The sequence below is a fragment of the Gavia stellata genome, chromosome 2 (assembly GCF_030936135.1).
Source record: "Gavia stellata isolate bGavSte3 chromosome 2, bGavSte3.hap2, whole genome shotgun sequence".
Lineage (NCBI taxonomy): Eukaryota > Metazoa > Chordata > Aves > Gaviiformes > Gaviidae > Gavia > Gavia stellata.
The window spans coordinates 58,285,747-58,304,622 of record NC_082595.1 but is presented as its reverse complement, the minus strand read 5'-3'; the positions used below and the strand labels follow the sequence as shown (position 1 = coordinate 58,304,622).

At 42.3% G+C, this 18,876-nt stretch overlaps 1 protein-coding gene across 1 annotated transcript in view; it reads left to right on the top strand.

The window, feature by feature from the left end:
- The first annotated feature begins 13,900 nt into the window (after positions 1-13,900).
- Positions 13,901-18,876, top strand: part of RFX6 (regulatory factor X6) — a 38,569-nt gene continuing 33,593 nt past the window's right edge. Inside the window, exons 1-4 of the mRNA XM_059835639.1 lie at positions 13,901-14,099; positions 14,408-14,564; positions 16,207-16,330; positions 17,879-17,940. Of these exons, the coding sequence (XP_059691622.1) occupies positions 13,901-14,099; positions 14,408-14,564; positions 16,207-16,330; positions 17,879-17,940 (542 nt within the window). The remainder of the gene's footprint in view (positions 14,100-14,407; positions 14,565-16,206; positions 16,331-17,878; positions 17,941-18,876) is intronic.

Below are 18,876 nucleotides of genomic sequence, written 5' to 3'. Positions count from 1 at the left end.
AAGGGACCTTTAAAGATCATCTAGCCCAACCCCCCTGCCATGGGCAGGGACATCTTCCACTAGATGAGGTTGCTCAAAGCCCCTTCCAACGTGGCCTTGAACACCTCCAAGGATGGGGCATCCACAACTTCTCTGGGCAACCTGTTCCAGTACCTCACCACCCTCATCATAAAAAATTTCTTCCATATATCCAATCTAAATCTACCCTCTTTCAATTTAAAACCATTGCCCCTTGTCCTGTCACTACAGACCTTAGTAAAAAGTCTTTGTCCGTCTTTCTTGTAAGCCCCCTTTGTATATTGAAAGGCCTTAAAAATGTTCTTGTTCTTGAGACGATGTTTTATTTTTAAAAGGTAATGTCATTATTTCCACAGACAAACACTCATAAATCATCAACCAGGCACAATAAAAACATGATGATTATGATGGTAGGTAGCATTTCCATTTGTTCTCATTAGAGTCTGTGAATACATCTATAGGTTAATGAAAGGTGGTTCATAATTACACAATTCCAAGAAGTGAGGCAGTAAGAAAGGTCTCTGCACAGGTACCACATCTAGTCCTATCTCTTTAGTGAGAAATTAGGAAACGAAAAACTAAATTATTTTCTGAATTACACCAGAGTAATTCACAGCTTAATTCTGCAATGGTGTTTTGGCTACACTAGACTGATCTGTACTCTCCAGGACTGAACCATGACAGATCTCCAGATTAACTGTGAAACTATCACATTTAGGAATGCACCAACATGCCTTCAAATTCAAAACAAAATGCAATCTGTTAACTACCAAAGTCTTTGAAGACAGTATTTTTAAGATATGGCAATGTAACATATGCATTGCATTACTAAGATATAAATGTTAATGGAAGAGTGAAAGAAAAGAAAAGGAAATAGCTCATCTGCAAGAAATACTAGCTTTGTATATGTATCCAAGTAGCAAGCAAAAGCAAGCAGCTAGAACAAGGAAAACAAATACAGAATTATTTTGTCATGAGTATGACTGTCTATTATATTATAGTTTTCCTGACACATCATTCATTGTATGTGCATCAAACAGTTCCTTACCCCCCGACCCTCTGTCCTTGCACAGATCATGCATTTTGATCACAGTCTAATGTTCAATGCTTGCTGGCAGACTGATTTAAAACATAAAGTAGTAGAGCAGTAGACAGTGAAATATCAAGTTTGAATGCCAGTGAAAGACTACCTTGTTGTATTTCAATATTCCAAGACGACGATGGCACCACTGTTGTTTCTCATGCACAAAAAACCCAAACCCAAAAGAACAACAAAAAAATTCAACTATAATCGCAAGTGAATCTTCTTAGTAGCAATTATTATACAGCCTTGATTTTGACACCTAGATGACTAGTCCACTGTTAAACCACAGGCAAAAAAAATCCCCTTCCCTATCAGTACTGACAAGAAGTGCTTTAAGAATTAAACTCTCTTAAATAGAGCAGTTTCTGAAGGGAGGCAGAATGAAGAGACGGATGAACATTTGAACTTGATCTAATTTTTTCTGAGTTGCCCAACATGACACTAGATACCACTGAGCCAGACAACGATTGTCGTATCACCTATACTACCTCTTATCAACAACAGCAAAACTCCTTCATAATAGAATAAGAAAAGGAGCACGTAGCTTGGGCCTGTTCACCTCCGGACAGTGATCTATGCTAAGAAGAGTGAAATTCTCTATAGCAGTTTTGCACAGAAAATCCCAAACTCTGGTCCCCTGAGGTTGCCCATAGTTATGCTTCTCTAGGCTTGGAGTCATCCTGTATTTTCTGGTATAGTAACCACACAGTAATCAGAAAATACAAATCGAAGAGACATTAAAAACTAAAGTAAAGGGGATCTAATCAAACAAATATTCAATTTTAAAATAATTTTATTCTGTGAGATAAGTAAAGAAGATAAAAGGAAAACGTCTCTGGATTGTGTTCACTAATTGGAAAATTATGTTTCAGAAGATTTAACACAGATGCACTGTCACTGGCAATGTCTCTCCTAACCCCTTTTGCACCTAAGCACACAGCTTCCTCTATGCTCACATTACAGATAATATTCTTGTTTGAAGACTAACTTAGGTACAGAAAGTTTAAAAGTACTTCTTCAAACTGCCTTTCCAGAACTACATTAATAGAGGATTTGAGGAAGTTGCTGCTGTTTCAGTAGCCAGTAATGTGCCTGTTGTGAGCTATATAAAATACCAGAGGAATAAAGTCATTCTTAAATGCATATGTAGGTGTTCAACAAAAGTTTCATATGTAAATTTTGGCTCAGAATTGTTTAATCCCATCAATCCAACACAAAATGTTTTGAAGAAGCATAGTCTCCATGAATTTCATTCCCATGAGACCTCTTCTGTTCTCACCAGGTCTAGCCATTATTCAGTCCGTTTTATTTATGTTATTTCCAATTTGTAAACCGTGCATGTCCAAGTGCCTTGTTTTTAATGAAGTGTAGCAGTAGCATTTGATTGGAATTTAGATAAACAAGCATATAAATCCATGTCTGTTTTCTGCAAGTTTATATGCGTATGTATGAAAAGATAATAATATAGCTAGATAAATACCTAAGGCTGGTCTTTGTTACCACGTCTTATCATTTTTCACCCCAAAATGGAAAGCATTATGGGATCAACAAAGTTCTTCATGGGATTCCCCTTACTGCTGAAATAAAAGTATTATGAAATAATCTTTTGTGGAGTCCTTACAAAGAATACTAGGAGGGTTGCATGGAAAAGTCAGAAAAAAATATTACTATAAAAATTAAGAACCTCTTTGTCCTGTGCAAGGTAATTGTAATAGTCCTTTTCATAAAAATCAGCATATACTATTACTTGTAATATTTCAATAGTTTGAGACTATAAGCATACATAGCATACTAGGCACGACGCATAATAAGAAACAGTTCTTCCCCTAAAGATTTACAAGCTAACTGAACCCAAGGAACCATTTAACATTATCTTACAGATAGAGCAGGTGACTTTTCCAAGGGCAAATCAGACATGCTGAAAGCAAGAAATAAGACCTGTCTCTTATAGCACCCTTTACCGAGTACCATCATAATAACCCACACATCACTTCAGTATGCCATTAACTCAAGCACACATTAGTTCAGATTGCAGTGGGATGTACTGCTAAATTCTGCACAAATGTTCTGTTTGCTTGTTCTGTTGATAACAGACACAGCAAAGACCTTTCTGATGTTTTCAAAACATGTAGCAGGTTGAACAGGTGGTGTTGAAGGTGTTCTGGGTGAAGGAAAAGACTAGCTGAGGCTGGCTGGGGCTAAGAAGGTACTCAGCCTGGTGTGTTAAACAGTGTAGGAAACAAGCAAGCTTGCTTATTTAATTCCAGTGGTTTGGAAAGTGCCTTGCCCACCAGGAACCTGACCATTACTGAACGTATCTAGTATCCCTTTACCGAGCAACCCGTATTAATGTAGATCTCTCAGTTCTCTGCGGCACATGAGGCTCCACACTGCTCCCTCCCCAGGGCACAGCTGGGTTCCTATCCGCTATCCCAGGTATCCCAAGGATCTCATCTTTGGACAGTATTTATGCTCAGCTACTCTGAAAGCAACGTGACCACTTTGTGGTTGGAGATAAGAGATCTTTGACAATAAGCAACATCACTTCTCTGACACAGATATCAGAGTCCATTTTCATCCTGAGCAGATTCCAGAATCTGTTACCAGCAAGAACCTGTGGTTTCACTTAGAGCACAATACTTCTGTGGCTGTGTACATGTGACAAACGGAACTTGTATCTATTGTTTACTTAGCAAATAAGGACCTAATCAACAGGCCATTGAAGGCAGGGGGCAGAATACTATTGCCTTTGGATCAGGCATTGAATTGCTCTGATACTGCTCTTGGCCACCTTGGCCAAGAAGGCCAACGGCATCCTGGCCTGTATCAGAAATGGTGTGGCCAGCAGGAGCAGGGAGGTGATGGTGCCCCTGTACTCAGCACTGGTGAGGCCGCACCTCGAATACTGTGTTCAGTTTTGGGCCCCTCACTACAAGAAGGACATTGAGGTGCTGGAGCGTGTCCAGAGAAGGGTGACGAAGCTGGTGAGGGGTCTGGAGCACAAATCTTATGAGGAGCGGCTGAGGGAACTGGGGTTGTTCAGTCTGGTGAAGAGGAGGCTGAGGGGAGACCTCATCGCTCTCTACAATTACCTGAAAGGGGGTTGCAGAGAGGTGGGTGTTGGTCTCTTCTCCCAAGTGACAAGTGACAGGATGAGAGGAAATGGCCTCAAGTTGCGCCAGGGGAGGTTTAGATTGGATATCAGGAAAAATTTCTTCACTGAAAGGGTTGTCAGACATTGGAATAGACTGCCCAGGGTGGTGGTGGAGTCACCATCCCTGGAGGTATTTAAAAGACGTGTGGATGAGGCGCTTAGGGACATGGTTTGGTGGTGGACTTGGCAGTGTTAGGTTTACAGTTGGACTTGATGATCTTAAAGGTCTTTTCCAACCTAAACAGTTCTATGATTCTATAACATTGTCTGTCATTAAGTGTAATATATATAAAAAATGCTTTAAAAATTATTGTCCAAATATACTATGCAGACAAACACCATAATTTTTCTTCTGTCCCAGAATTTAAAAATAACTGGCTATAATATATCAATTTCTGGCAAGCACCATTGTGTCAGTGACAATCAGGGACAGGTGACTGCAAACGCTTGGTTTCTAACCTTAGAAAACTCTTGCTGGAATTGGTCTAACTCAGAGACTAGTGAACGCATGAATCTCTCTCCATCCAAGAAACGGAGATTCAAAGCCTGACTCCTGCAGGTCAATAGAGAGCATATGTTACAAATGGGAATATGCAGTAGTTTTGTTTCTAGATTAATCAAGGGCCTGAGCACTTCCAAGTGAAGGCACTATCTGTCCCTGAGGCTTTCTGTAGACTGTGGCTAATCAATCTCAAGAAAAAAAGATTTTCTGGAGTGAAAAAACAGAATTGTCCAAAGCAACAAAACACCAGACTTGGACACACTCAGTCACAGCACTTAGCAGATTCCTAGTGCAGCGCGCTTCTGTTCATGCCTAGCAGGGAGGACGTTGGTAATATTCTATAAAAGATGGAAAGCCAAGCCTGGGATTAAAAAAAAATAATAATAAAAAAGGGAGACGTTAGTTGTATGCTGCAGAACTGTAATGTTACACAGTGTCTGTGGTTGCGCAGGCGGTTCACCAGATCTGATGGCTTATAGCTGCAGGACTGAGGAGGTCTTGCTCCCTTCCATTCTCACATATCCTCTCCCTCCTCTTAGCCTACCCCGCCCTCCTTCCCCTTCCCTCAGTCCCAGCTGTACCATCCCACCCATATTCTGGCTCCCTGGCTGATTTAACTCATTGAAATGTCAGAAAACTGTTCGTTGTTTTTTTCCTCATCTTATTTTCTGTTATTTCAGTGCATTAAACTGACACAGAAGTGTCTGACAAGTGCTGAAGCTGGCACAAGGTTAGCAGCGGGAGTGTTGTGGCCAGGAATAGGGTGGACAGAGAGACACAGAAGGCGAAAACAACCAAACAACCTGTTTTCAGCAATGGTAAGTTATCTGTGAAATGCAGTACTCTAGGGAGCTGTACCCAGCTGGTACAGAGCCTTTAGGACTCAGCTTTACATAAAGAGAATAGTCCCTTAACTTTAGTTGTTTGCTTCTGTTAACACCTATTTAGCAGGTATTTGCAGACAGGCTAGGTATATAGGAACAAGTGTTGCTAATAGAGCTGTTTAGAGCATCTGCAGAAACTCTCAAAACCACTTCTCAAGGGTGAACATATTCTGTAACCTCAGCTCTACTCTTGGATCGTTCACAGGGAAACTGGAGATGTTTGTATAGCTGCCCAGTGAAAAAACTCGGCTGGCCTTCTTACTTGTCTTTTCCTGGATGCTGCCCACCAAAGCACAGTGCAAATACATGAATAGTGAAGTGGCTGTTCAGTCTGCAAGCTTGTAGGAGCACGTACTTATATGAATACAAACATTTTCTCCCAATTTGGCAAAGGAAAAAAGAATACATACTGAAAAATGCTGTTCTAAAATCAAGATAAGCAACCTGAGATAACTGTCTAACATCAACTTGAGAGAGGTAAGCATGGGAAATTTTCACTTCCATGTAGCTACATAAGGTCAGACTAAGTCCCCACCTGCAGTTTACCTCGACCTCCTATGGACTGTAGTCTCCCTGTGTTTGGAAAGGATGGAGACACGTGAACTGTGAAAGGCTTAGTGTAATACAAATATATAATGTTAGTTTATTTATTTTGACGTTTGCTTTTTGGGGAGAAACCCAGAAACATCCACTTCTACACAAAACAGAATGATTTTTCATTTAAAGATTGTAGGAACAGGAAATAAGTAAAATGCCCCAAGAGACAGACAGAGATGTCTGGCTTTATCAGCTGGAGACAGAGCAGGAAATACATTATTAAACATCACCATCTACTGGATGTCAGCATTTGTTCCTTACAAAGGGAACCCTAAGCTTCTACAGCAAATTAACTTGTCAGACAAGCCTCTACTTTGACAGATCTGACACTGCTTGTATAGTTATTGGCAGGCCAAGGTTTGTGGACCTTTTCAGGACCAGGCTGGGAAAAGATTTTCAGCATTATGAAAACAAACACAAAAAGTTCTGGGTGATATAATACAGGCTGTGAAATTGTTAATAGGCCACGATGGGAACTTAAAAAAAGAAGGTGGGGGTAGTCAGGCAATAGCATCCTTTGGGTAATCAGTTTGTTTACTTGTGGTATGTTTGTGTAGACACATGCTCACACATGCATAGCATGGAGTAGCATGGCTGTCCCCCTAGGTAGCACATAATGACTGCAGTTCCATAGTTTTGAACATTATCTGCTCACTCCCTTGGCTGGACAGATAGTATTCAACCATATTTGTGTGATTTTACAGCATAGGGACTAGCAGTGGGGCTCACAGAGCTTGCTGAGAGAAAAAGGCACCAGTGCAGGTTGCACTGCCCTGCTGCAGCTGCCGGGATGGCCCTGCAGACAGTGGAGGATCCTCCTTCCCTTCTCACTGAGGACAGAAGTCCCTGGCCCAACAGTTAAGGATGGCCGTTTCTTTGCCTGATGCCCCCCCATGCATCTCTCCCCACCTCCTTTTTTCTTCAAACTTCAGAGAACTCACAGCACTATGTGGCAGCAAGGGATGATACACATATCCTTCTCCACCACCAGAACTAAATAAATTCTTCAGAGAAATTATTTCAAAAACATTGCTGAGGTATGAACACCTTGGGAAGGGCCAGAAAAAAGCTGCAATAAATGCACAAAGGCAAAGATTTTTCTTACAGTGAGCGATGATCTGAAGCCATCATTACAATTAGTTTAACAAAAGGAACAATTGGATAAATGTTGGAAACAATAAACCTGAGATTATGGAGAATGCTTCAATGCTTTGACCCTTTAATTCATAGATAGATATTTCCCTAAATAAACTTGGGTGATTAAAAAACTTATTCCTGGTTATATCCTTTCAAAAGGCATTGGCAATGACAGGGCTAAATGCACAGGGGCTTTTAGCTTAGTGCACTGATTTTTTTTTTTTCTCAAGAGCAAAATACTCACTGAAAGTAAACACTGAAATGTGGCAAGGACCAAAAAAAATGGGAAAGCTGTCTTGTTTGAAGTGTTGGTAGTTAAAACTGTTGCTTGTAATGAGTCATGGGAAATGAGAAATAGATCTTTGGAAAGAGCTAGATTCATGCCATGTCAAGGCGGAGAGAATGACGAAGACTGGTGATAATGAGAAATTATTTTATTATTTCCTTGTGGAATACTGGTATGTACCGTACTGTACTGTTATTGTACTGTCAACATATTTGGAAAGAAATAGATGTTAGAGTCTACCAAATAGTCCTGGCATCAACACCTTATCAGAGCTTCTATTTAGTTCATTTTTCTGGGGAGGATCTGAGGTGAAACAGTTTCCAACACTTATGTAAACATCATGAAATTACACAGGAACTGATCAATAACAAATTGTATTTCTATTGCTGCATTTATCTTCCAAACCTTTTTCAGTCCAACCCACAGAATCCCTCAAGTAAGTTGTTGTTACTGGCAAGTCACACTGATATAAGTAAAGTTGAAAACATTTTGTTTCGATGTGCTGTGTTGGCAACAATAAAAAGGAACATTGCGGCAAGATGTCATGGTGCAATACTTGAGTGCTGATATAAAAGATATTTCACACGTAAATTATGAACAATAATTCTACTGTGCTGCAGAGCACATGTATCTGAGCATTTACTCCAGGATGTATAACAGAATCTGTTGAATTTTGATGGGATTACACCGTTACAAGATTCACCTAAAACCAAGCAAAACTTCCTAGGCTCTCAGTACAGACAAGGAAAAGAAACAGATTTGCAAGAGGATGATTTGTTTCAGTGGGTAATGTGCCTTGTATGAATTATCCCTGGGAGGTGCCTTTTCTTCTCCACTGACTCTAAAGGCAGATCAAAGTGACCAGATTAGACTCAGAAAACTAACTTTGAGACAAAGGTAAACAAGATGTATCCCATGCTTCATGTCCAGGAACAAATACCATGATTGCAATTAACAGATATATATAAAAGTGCAATTTTTGAATAGGAAAATAATAAACAGATATATGTGGATATATGTTTTAACAGTTCTACTTCATAATTTGTATTTCACTCAGTAATGAGCAATATGATAGGATCCCCATTCTCAATGGACACACCAGCAAATGATAATAAAAATTCCTAGGCACTAGCAGTGCTGTAATGTCTGTGGTACTTCCAGCTCCAGCTAGCCCAACTCTGCATCTGCCCGCTCCTTTCTGTCTCCCAAAGGCTGAGATCATACATCTCAGGTGGACTGTCCACTCCAGCAGCAGGAGGTTCAAATGGCAGGTAGGATTGCCCACCTGCTTTAGCTTTTTGTGTCCCCCCTTTGCTGCAGCAAAGAGCTAGAGCACACAGAGCTGCCATTCAGAGAGGGTGTGTGGATCTCCAAAGAGGACTGAGTGAGGGAGAGGTTGTGTACTGGAATAGTCAGTTTCTTAATCCCAGGAACAGGAGAAGAGGACAAGGAGGTCCCAGTGCCCTCTGGCTCACTTCATTCTGCAGCCTATACCAAACAATAAAGTCACCAAGAGCTCAAATGTGGGGTTAATGATGAGAAAAAGAAGATGATATCTCAGGCCAACACAAACCACCCTGAGTCTCTGTGGCCTCATCTCCACACTGTTCAGCAGTGCATGGTATTGTTTGATTCTAGCGTCAGGAAATGTTGAAACAGTGTTTCCTATCCCCATGTCTGAGGCACTGCCTAGCAGAAACCAACCTCCTGACTAATCCCTGAAGTCGGGGATATTCTCCCCATCTGCTGCATTATTTGTTAGATGCCACTGTGCTGATTCGTGCACAGTGCAGGGAGAAAAGCAGTCCCTGCTGCAGGAGGGTTAGTCCAAGAGTCCATTCTTCTAAGCACATTGAGGCTATAGATCGACAACAGCTTAAAAATTGAGTTAGATCCTGAAGGTTTGTTTCTAGCATGGAATCCGTTTTGAAAATTTTGGGTTTGCAGCTCACAGAGGTTTGCTAAAAAGGACTTGGAGCACTTTTCTAGCCATGATACTAGCCTTGGAAGAGTGTACAAGGATAAGAATTCTAAGCGATAATGAAAGCAGTATGTTTTGTTTATATGAAATACGACCTTTCCATCAGGATGGATGTTTCTGAGATTATATCAAAGAACAGAAGACTAGGAATTAACTCCCTGAGGTAAGAAGAGTGTGCTAGTTATTTTGTAAGAGACCTTTTCAGTTGCCTCAAATCAACACTTTCAATAGGCAGGTGTGAGAACTTCTCACATTCAAGGTCCAGTAAACAAAAGATGGACTTGTGATGATTTGCTTATGCTGGAATAGGTACTTCAGAATGCATTAGTGAGGCAAAGGCTCTAGAGAAGTCAGGCAAATAAACAAAAATAATAGCAAAGGGGTCACTGAAGGCAGAGGTGAAGTCTGGCTCAACAGACTGGTAAATGGACTTGAAAATGGAAGCAACACGGTACAAAGAGAATGGTCTGAAAGGAGGTAACAAGGGATGAAACAAGTAAGACAGAAGATGAAGACCAAAGCTAGGGCAATTGTTTTAGTTCCAAGGGTGTGAAGGTATCACGATTTTTAAGGAAGTAATAAAGAAAATTGCAAAGTGGCAAAGAAAATTACTTGACACTGCAAACCTGTGGACAACTCCCTGGGCTTTTTGGCTGGGTTTGGCAGTACATGTTGGGAGTTCCATGGTGCTGGTAAAATACTACAGATGTACCATGCAGGTGCCAGAAGTATGACATTTAAAACTACTCGAGAACTCCCTGACAGCAAAGCATGACATGGTGGCTGCTGAGTAGGTATACTCTAAGGAATGGAAAACAAATCTTCCATGGTGGTACAAAAAGGCAAAAATAAGTTCAAGCAAAGAGAAAAAATAAGTTGAAAAGAGTTGGGAAGCAGGAGCAACACTGGAAGACACAAGGAGATGCAAGAAACTGGTACAGTCAATTTAATCGTACGCATTTGTTTTTAGTAATGAAATGACAGAGAATGAGAGAGGAGACATAATAACAGTCCTCAAATACTGAAAAAGTGATGAAAATAGAACAAGAGTAATCATGTTCTTAGACAGAAAAAAGCAGCAATGGACACAAGTTGAATGGAGATTGTTTGACACTAATAAACATTTTTCATTGACAGATGTTGTGGCCCTCCATCACTGGAGATCTTTAAGAACAAATGAGACAAACAGTTTTGGGAGTCAAATAAGTATAACGATACCTGTCTGTAATCCTGCCATATTTCTAGTCAAAGGGATGGGATGGCCAAGATGATCTCTGTCAGTCCATTAAGTCTTTCAGGACTATAGTCCATGACTATGAAAAAGAGACTGAATGAGAGAAGGAGAGAATAAGCAAAAATTTCAAGAACGTCAGCAGGAATAAGTGGCAGAGGACACTCCGAGTGACACCTGAAGACTGTATGTCTACATTGCCAAGCACACCTACAGCACTAGCATCAATAGGAGGGACAGGCCCATAATGACAAGAGTCATAGGCTGGCTCAGCTGAGCAGCAGTCCCTGTGACTTTGTAAACAGATACAGCACCAACCTCCAAATATAGAAAAATATTTTCTATGAAGCAAAAGGATTTGGCTGTTTTATTGCTGCATGAGTGAACAGTTAAAACACCGCAATTTCCCTTTACTTGCCAGGATTAATCTTTCCATCCTATAAATTACTGTAATTGCCAATGATTTAGTATAGAACCTTTTTAAAACAATTTAAATTTATTAAAGAGTACTGTCTGTCCCCTGTCAGAGGAAAATATTTTGTATTGAATTTATTGTATGTTACGTATTAAAAAAATCCCTTATTTCTATTAATTATAGAGTAGATATGTTTGCTCACATATTGGCACTGGATGATGTAGCTGTTCTCGTGCATGCTGTAAACGTTATGCGTTTACCTAGGAGCACTGACTTATCCACTTTTCTTTCTTTGCAACAGGAAACATAAGCTTAGTTTTATACAAAGCTGGTAACACCACATAATAATCTTTCACTGGCTTTGAAAGAACAAGTAGGGCACGGTTTGTATGAGCCAGAAAAGGTTACTAGGTCCAAGGAGAACTTCTGTTTACTGAAAAAGCTCTTAAAATCATCAGTTTTAGGTAAAGCTAATTAAATCAGTGCCTGGCCCTCGGAAGGGACAGGAGGGGACTACAAATGGTTGTTGCCCCAGGGTGGAAACTAGCTGGTCCCTGGACTGGACCCCTCTCTCAGTTAATCCCTGTGTTGAGGATGGCTAGAATTCATTAGCGTCACTTAGGATATTCTGACATCATAGCAAAGGTGAATCCTGCTCTTACGCAACGAACAACTACATTTAGCTCCGTATTACCAAAAAGAATAGCACATTGGATTTTGCTCACAAAAGATTCAACACAACAATTAGTAGGTGGGAGGTTTTATGATACCGTAGCAATACTGATCCTTGTGGGCCAGATTCTGAAGTACTCTGGTCAGCCAAAACTCACAAAGAAGTCAGTGCATCAAATGCGATTTTACCATAACCTCAAAACAAAGGCATTGGAACCAGTAGCTGAACTGTCTTAGCAAGTTATGCTAAGAACTGATGCATTGACAAAGTCGTGTATGGACATAGGCATATGGACAAAGTCATGTATAGCATCACATATGAAGTAAGAAGGGGGCATGGGAACAGTGAAGAAATGTTTGAATAGAGTAACCAGGAAGGAAGTATATTTTACACGGTTAAGGGAAGAGGTGTAAGTAGAAGCAGCAGAAAGTTCAGGCTAAATGCCATTTTTGACTCTGGGACTCTCTCACAGGTCTTCCTCATTTCTGAAGTCCGTCATTCATACTTAGAATGCAGATTTGGGCCTTGTGCCAGATACGGGCACACCTGAGGTTTTGTTAAATAACAGATGCGATAACTGATAGTTGGTCTGATAATGCACCTGGGCAGGAGTGGAAGTGGTAATATTCTGCGGCTTTGTACTGCTGGTGGGATCAATGACTTGAGGTGCAATAGAAGACTGGAAGAGAGCAGAAGGAAGAACAGCTCTTCACAAGCTTTGTGTCTGTGACAGCCCAACGCTACTTGATGGCTAGAAGAATGCCTCTAACATTCATCTGATACAGCATTTCAGGGCTGCTTGCCACCACAAGCCATACTACAGTTTCTCAGCCTTTACCTGGGAAGAGCACAATGGCCAAGATTTTGCTTTAACGAGGACGTATTAAAACAGTGGACATTGCAGTGATCAGGCTAATTTTCCCTCCTGCTGACAACTTTGCTCTCTGGAGAAAGCAGGGACCAGCTTTCTGTGATCGTCCCCCACCACGTCTCTCAGTCAGCATGCTGAAATGGAGCAAAGCAAAGACACGTCTGCCAGATCAGAGTGATTTATTTGCACAAAATCAAGATGTTTTGTTCCAATACCCACCAAATTACACTAGGAAATAACGAAATGCTGACAGTAACAGACGGCGCCCTGGAGGCTCCCGGGGCCTGCCAGCCACGGCCCGCTCCCCCTCTTGGCCTTGTGGCTGTCAGGAGGCTGCTGCCAGGAGCAGAGCGGCCGCCGGCCACCCCTCGCCCTCACCCGAGGGGATGAGGAGAGCCCCCGCGCCGCCCTCCGCCGCGAAGAGATGAGGGGAGCCCCCGCGGCCGCCCCCTTGCCTTCGCCGCGGCGGGCCAAGAGCAGCTCCCTGACACAAGCGAGAGCCGCCGCCGGCGGCAGTTAATCATTAAGTCCCCAGCAGATCCGCTCAGGGCCGGCTCCCCCGAACCTCCCGGGCCTTCAGCCGTGCCCCGTCCCCTCCCGGCCGGGCGGGACCAGCCCGGCTGAGCACGGCGGCGGGCGGGGGGGCGGGAGGCAGCGACGGGGAGACCTCCCGCCGCCGCCCGACAGCGACCGCCGGGATCCCATCCAAGGCGGAGCCCCCGCCGCGGGCGCGGGGGAACTGCCGTGAGGAGGGAGTGGCGCCCGCGGGCCCGGCCGCCTCTGCCCGCACGGGAGCCATGCAGCCTCCCTGGAAGGCGCCGTAGGGCACACCTGTCCCCCGTCGCCGCCGCCCCCGCATCGCCTCTCCTCCCCCCCCCCGCCGCCGGCGTCGGCGCTTGGCTGACACCCTCTCCCGCCGAGGTGACGGAGCCCCGCACAGACGGCCGGCGCGGCCCGTGCCTCGGCCGGCGCCCCCCGCGCCCTGAGGCCGCCCCGTCCCGTCCCCTCCCGCCGCCCATGGGCGCCACCTGCGCCGCGGCGGGGCAGAGCAGGCGCCGGTGAGGAGCATGGCCAAGGGACCCGAGCAAGAGGACGCCTTCCTGCACCTCCCGGCCGCGCAGGCAGTGTCCTCCGCCGCGCAGGAGGATTGCTACGCGGACTTGGTGGGGCGAGGCTTGCTGCCCTACGCCGAGGAGGGGCTGTGTGCCGCGGCGGGCGCCCAGAGAGGTCTCCCGGAGCCGGCGCTGCCCGCCGGCATCAAGTCAGGTAAGAGGTGGGGCGCCGGCAGCCTTCCCTTGCCAGCCCGCGGTCGGGGCGGGTGCGGGCAGCCAGGGCGAGGCGCGGCGGGCGCCCGAACCGTCGCTGCTGCTCGGGACCCGGCGGGGACGCGAGGTGGGGCGGGTGCGGCTGCCTGGCCTCGAGGCGGCCGGGCCAGTCCCCTCAGGCAGCGGCGGCCGGGGCGGCCGGCTCAACGGGCGCCTGCGGGGCCGCGGCGTCGTCGGGAGGCGGCGGCGTGCTGCCGGGCCGTAACGATGCCCTTGGGTTTCTCTTCTTGTTCCCCTCCCGGCGCCCAGAAACACGCTTCAACAGCGAAGCCCTCTCCTCGGAAGAAGAGGATGCAGATACTGGCGGCGGCGCACTAAAAGCCGCGGACCAGAGCCCGTCTGCGAAGAAGAGCATCACGCAGATCATGAAGGACAAGAAGAAGCAGACGCAGCTCACCCTGCAATGGTAGGGCTCCGGCGGCGAGCCCCCGCCCCGGGGCGGCCGCGCTGCGGGGCCGGCGGTGGCGGAGCCCCCGCACCCGGAGCCGCCTCGGGGCGAGGGGCCTGGCCGCTCGGCGGGGACACCCCGCGTCTTCCCTGCGCTGCCGCCGGCAGGGCCGAGCCGGTGTGTCCGTTAGGCCCAAAGGGACATTCCTTTAAAAGCTGAGCCGGCAAGGAGGGTTACAACTCACAGTTCTTTTAGAAATATTTGCCCTTTGTCAGGTTGTGGGATGTTTGGTTAGTTGGGGTTGGTTTTTTTTCGGGTAAGCCTCTTCTGCAAATAAGGACATCCACCCCCAAATTTCTGATATTTTAAATTAGCAGAGGTTTATCAGTTGACAGAATTCTCTGTCAGATTCTCACAGTATGTGGCTATCGATGAAATGTATCAAAAAAATGTAGAAATGAAACATTACTTAAGAATTACATTTGTGAATGGATGTTTTCAATTGCCCTTTAAGGTTATGGCTGTTAGATTATCACTGTCTTATACTGTATCTTTTTACATTATATTCTACCATCCATGGAAGCCCTAACTTTACTTCATATTATCTGGGCAAAAATTAACCAAATAAGAGGTCAAATTCTGCAGACATTAATTGATAAATGTTTCTATTAAAACACACTTGAAACTAGGGAGGAGTGCTGTTGAATTAAATGGGAACTTAGTTACTAAATGCAGACCGTAAATCTAGATTTTTTTCCTTCTAACTGAAAAAAGAGAGTACTCCAAATTACTCAGTTTCTTAATCTAGTTTACATCTGACTTCTGGGCATAAATTGTAAGGATTTGAGTCTGGTGAGTCAGTGCAAAATGATTCAGTATGCAGCATTTACTACACAGTATTTCCTTACAGATTTGTGTAATTTGAGAAACAGATTTATTGCGCATCATCCCAGGAGTAGCAAATAATGTAAACTGGTAAAGAAAAGAAACAGGACAACAGTGAAATACCCAGCTGTTACCAAGAGTTCAGTTCAAGTGAAGACAGTAATTTTTTTTCTTCAGTTTTTAAAATTTTACTTACATGACCATCACTAGGCACTTGTATTCTGTAATCTGATTGGGAAGCTACAAAAATGCAACCCCTTCAAAAAAAGCCATTTCTTTGCTTTTCAGTATGGTTTGGTCGAGAAGCAGTTTCAGATCCAGCATGGAAATTAAAAAGCAAAAGCAGGAAGAAAAGAGACATTAGTCCAGGTGTTAAAGGTACAGTGGGACAGAAGATGCAAGTTCAAGCCCCTGCTCTATTCAAAGGACAGACTTAAACCCAAGTCTTTCATAGTCCAGTTAGTGCAAGGCTGGCTCTTAGGTGATGATCATTTAATTATTTATATAAAGCAAAAAAGTCCAGACATTCAAAAAGACTCATTAAGAAAAGGGACCTGGCCCCAGGTTTTCCATATTCTGCAGCTAATCTGAGCACCACGTGTGGAGTCAGTCTGTAGTGTCTGTCTTGTTCAGGAGAAACTCACCTGTGTGCTCTCATGGAATTCTTCAGTAAAATTATAAAAAAAAAGAGGGCAGTACCAAAAACCAGAAGGAAAATAAAATCGGGAGACATGGCATGTTGCTTCTTACTCTGGCAGTTTCTTTCTCTATATAGGCTGGAAGAAAACTACATTGTCTGTGAAGGAGTTTGTTTACCAAGATGCATCCTTTATGCACATTATTTAGACTTCTGCAGAAAAGAGAAGCTGGAACCTGCCTGTGCTGCGACTTTTGGGAAGGTAAAGAGTAAATGCCTTCATAATTTGTTAGATTAATTCTTCAATAAAATCACAATTCGGTACACCTGTGTCAAAATTCCCCTCAAATTCACATGTTTTCTACTGCTAATATACATAGAATCAGAGTAACTACACTATTCCATTTGAAGGGATTTCATGATATCAGCTTTAGGAGAATGAAACTGAAATTCCCTTTGATTTATTGTTATTTCATACAAAAAAAGGCGTTCTCTCTGAGAGGTTTTTTTTTTCCTTTTTGATAATGACATTAATAGGGTTCTTTCCACAAAACCAGATCTGACATGGAAGACACTTTTAATTATACTAAAGGCAGTGTAAAGTGAGATGTGACACAAGAAGCAATACAAGAAGAGGAATAAAAATTAATAATACAAAGAGCTCCTGAATGAAAACTTGTTGATTCATCCTCTCTTCTACCCTTCCCTACAATTAATCCTGAAATCATTTAATGGAAGGGAGATGTGAACTCTCCAAATTAAATCCTGAGTAGTCAGTGAAACAGGAAACCAAAAATGCTTCAAGGATCATCTTTTTTTAAACACTACTGATCTAGTCATTGTTCATACATAGCAAAATGCATTAATTTAATTAAATACTAATAATGGATTTAAAATCCAGTTCATAAAATGTTCACTAGCTAATTTTTTCCTCTTGAATTGGATATACTGAGAAAGTGTATGTTTTATCTTCATTACACAGTTTCAGTATAAATGAGGAAGACAATAGCTTTCCATTTAAACATTGTTTTGACAGTGATCTACCTATTAGATGTATCTATTAGATCTACCTCTATTACTGAATTACTTTTTTACTTAATAAACCTTTTGCCTTAAGCATCATTCTTTACAGGAAAAGTAGGATGTTTTTAGGGCACTAATCTCAATCTCAGGAGTCCAGTGACAGAATGTTTTGCTTGACTTGGATTAAATCACATCACATGAATTCTTTATGTGCAGCACAGAGCTAACAGAAACTTTCACTAGGTTTTGGTGAGCATAAACACGTTCAAGACTGTCCAGCACTTTGATAGTGGAGGACACAGAAGTACCTGTGAGGCAAATATTTGTGTGCTTTAACCTTCAGATCACACTTTTCAAATCAAAAATCAATTTATTTTTAGTTGTTTGACTTTGAAAACAGAATAGCTAAAGGGCAGATCTTTCCCTGGTTCTGTTCAGATCTCTGAAGCAAAATATAAAGTTTTACTTAGGGACCTGAATGAAACAGGATCCTGGTGAAGAAAACTAGATTTTAAATTGTAGAAGTGAAAACGGAAAGGAAGAACAGGTGGAAAGGATGGGAAGGAGTTTATGGGTGGGAAGAATGGAGATACACTGCAAGATGGACGAGGATGGAAGGACCCCTGCAGTGTAAAACATGCTTAATTGTTTATGTTGTGACATAAGTGTCAAAAATATTTATTCATGGACTGCATTAGACCATATATTTACACCACGATTTTTCTGTGAACAGACTGCTAAGAAAATATACCGGTGTTAGAAATTAATACAGTTATTTTCTCTTTAGACCATTCGCCAGAAATTCCCTCTCCTTACCACAAGGCGGCTTGGAACAAGGGGCCATTCGAAGTAAGGCATAATTATCTGTGTATCCACTTATAGAATACATTCTAGGAATGACATGTATTTCCATGTCTCCATAACAGACACTAATTGGCAGGGGGGTTTATTCACATGACAAGCTGCAAGTGATAATTTTCATGTACATGATGAATCTGATACAGAGTTCAAGTTTGAAAACATTACTGCAGGCATAATTTCTAAAGTTAAACTGATTAAGCTGCTAAAACTTATTATGTTTATAGAGCCATGCATTTGTTGCAAATATATGTCAAAACGTTATATATTATATATATTTATAATAATATAAATATATTTATATTTATATATATTATATATATAATATATATTATATATAAATATATATATTTATATTGTTATAAATATATATTTATAATGTTATATTATTTATATAATATAATTTTGTTACACCTACTCAACTTTCTATAAATAATGTGCAATTTAACTATGATTTTATTTGCCTTTTGCAAACCTAACAACTTTCATTGTGTTCTCTACATAACAATATGGATTAATTTAAAGACACTAGAAGGAAACATTGTCTTAAATTGAGAAGAAGGTGTACATCTACTCTTTGTTGTGGGTAATTTATAAAAACTCTGAAACGTACACAGCCTATAATGCAGTAATTTCATAAATTAGGTATCCAATTAATTTGTATATTTGATCTGTGGAATATTAGGTTGTAGGAACAGATCACAGGCAATTATTTATCACCTGTGGTGAATTTTTTATTAGTTCTGGTTCTGGCATTATGTTTTAACCATGATAAAGTTAGGGTAAAACTGTGGTGAACAGTGGTAACAGCATATTCCCTTATATCCACCCTCATTCCTATGTCTTGATACCAAGTCTGCTGAGGAAGGACTGATGAATTGCCCCCAGTCTGATTTTGTTTTTTAATAGGGGAATGATACTTCTTAA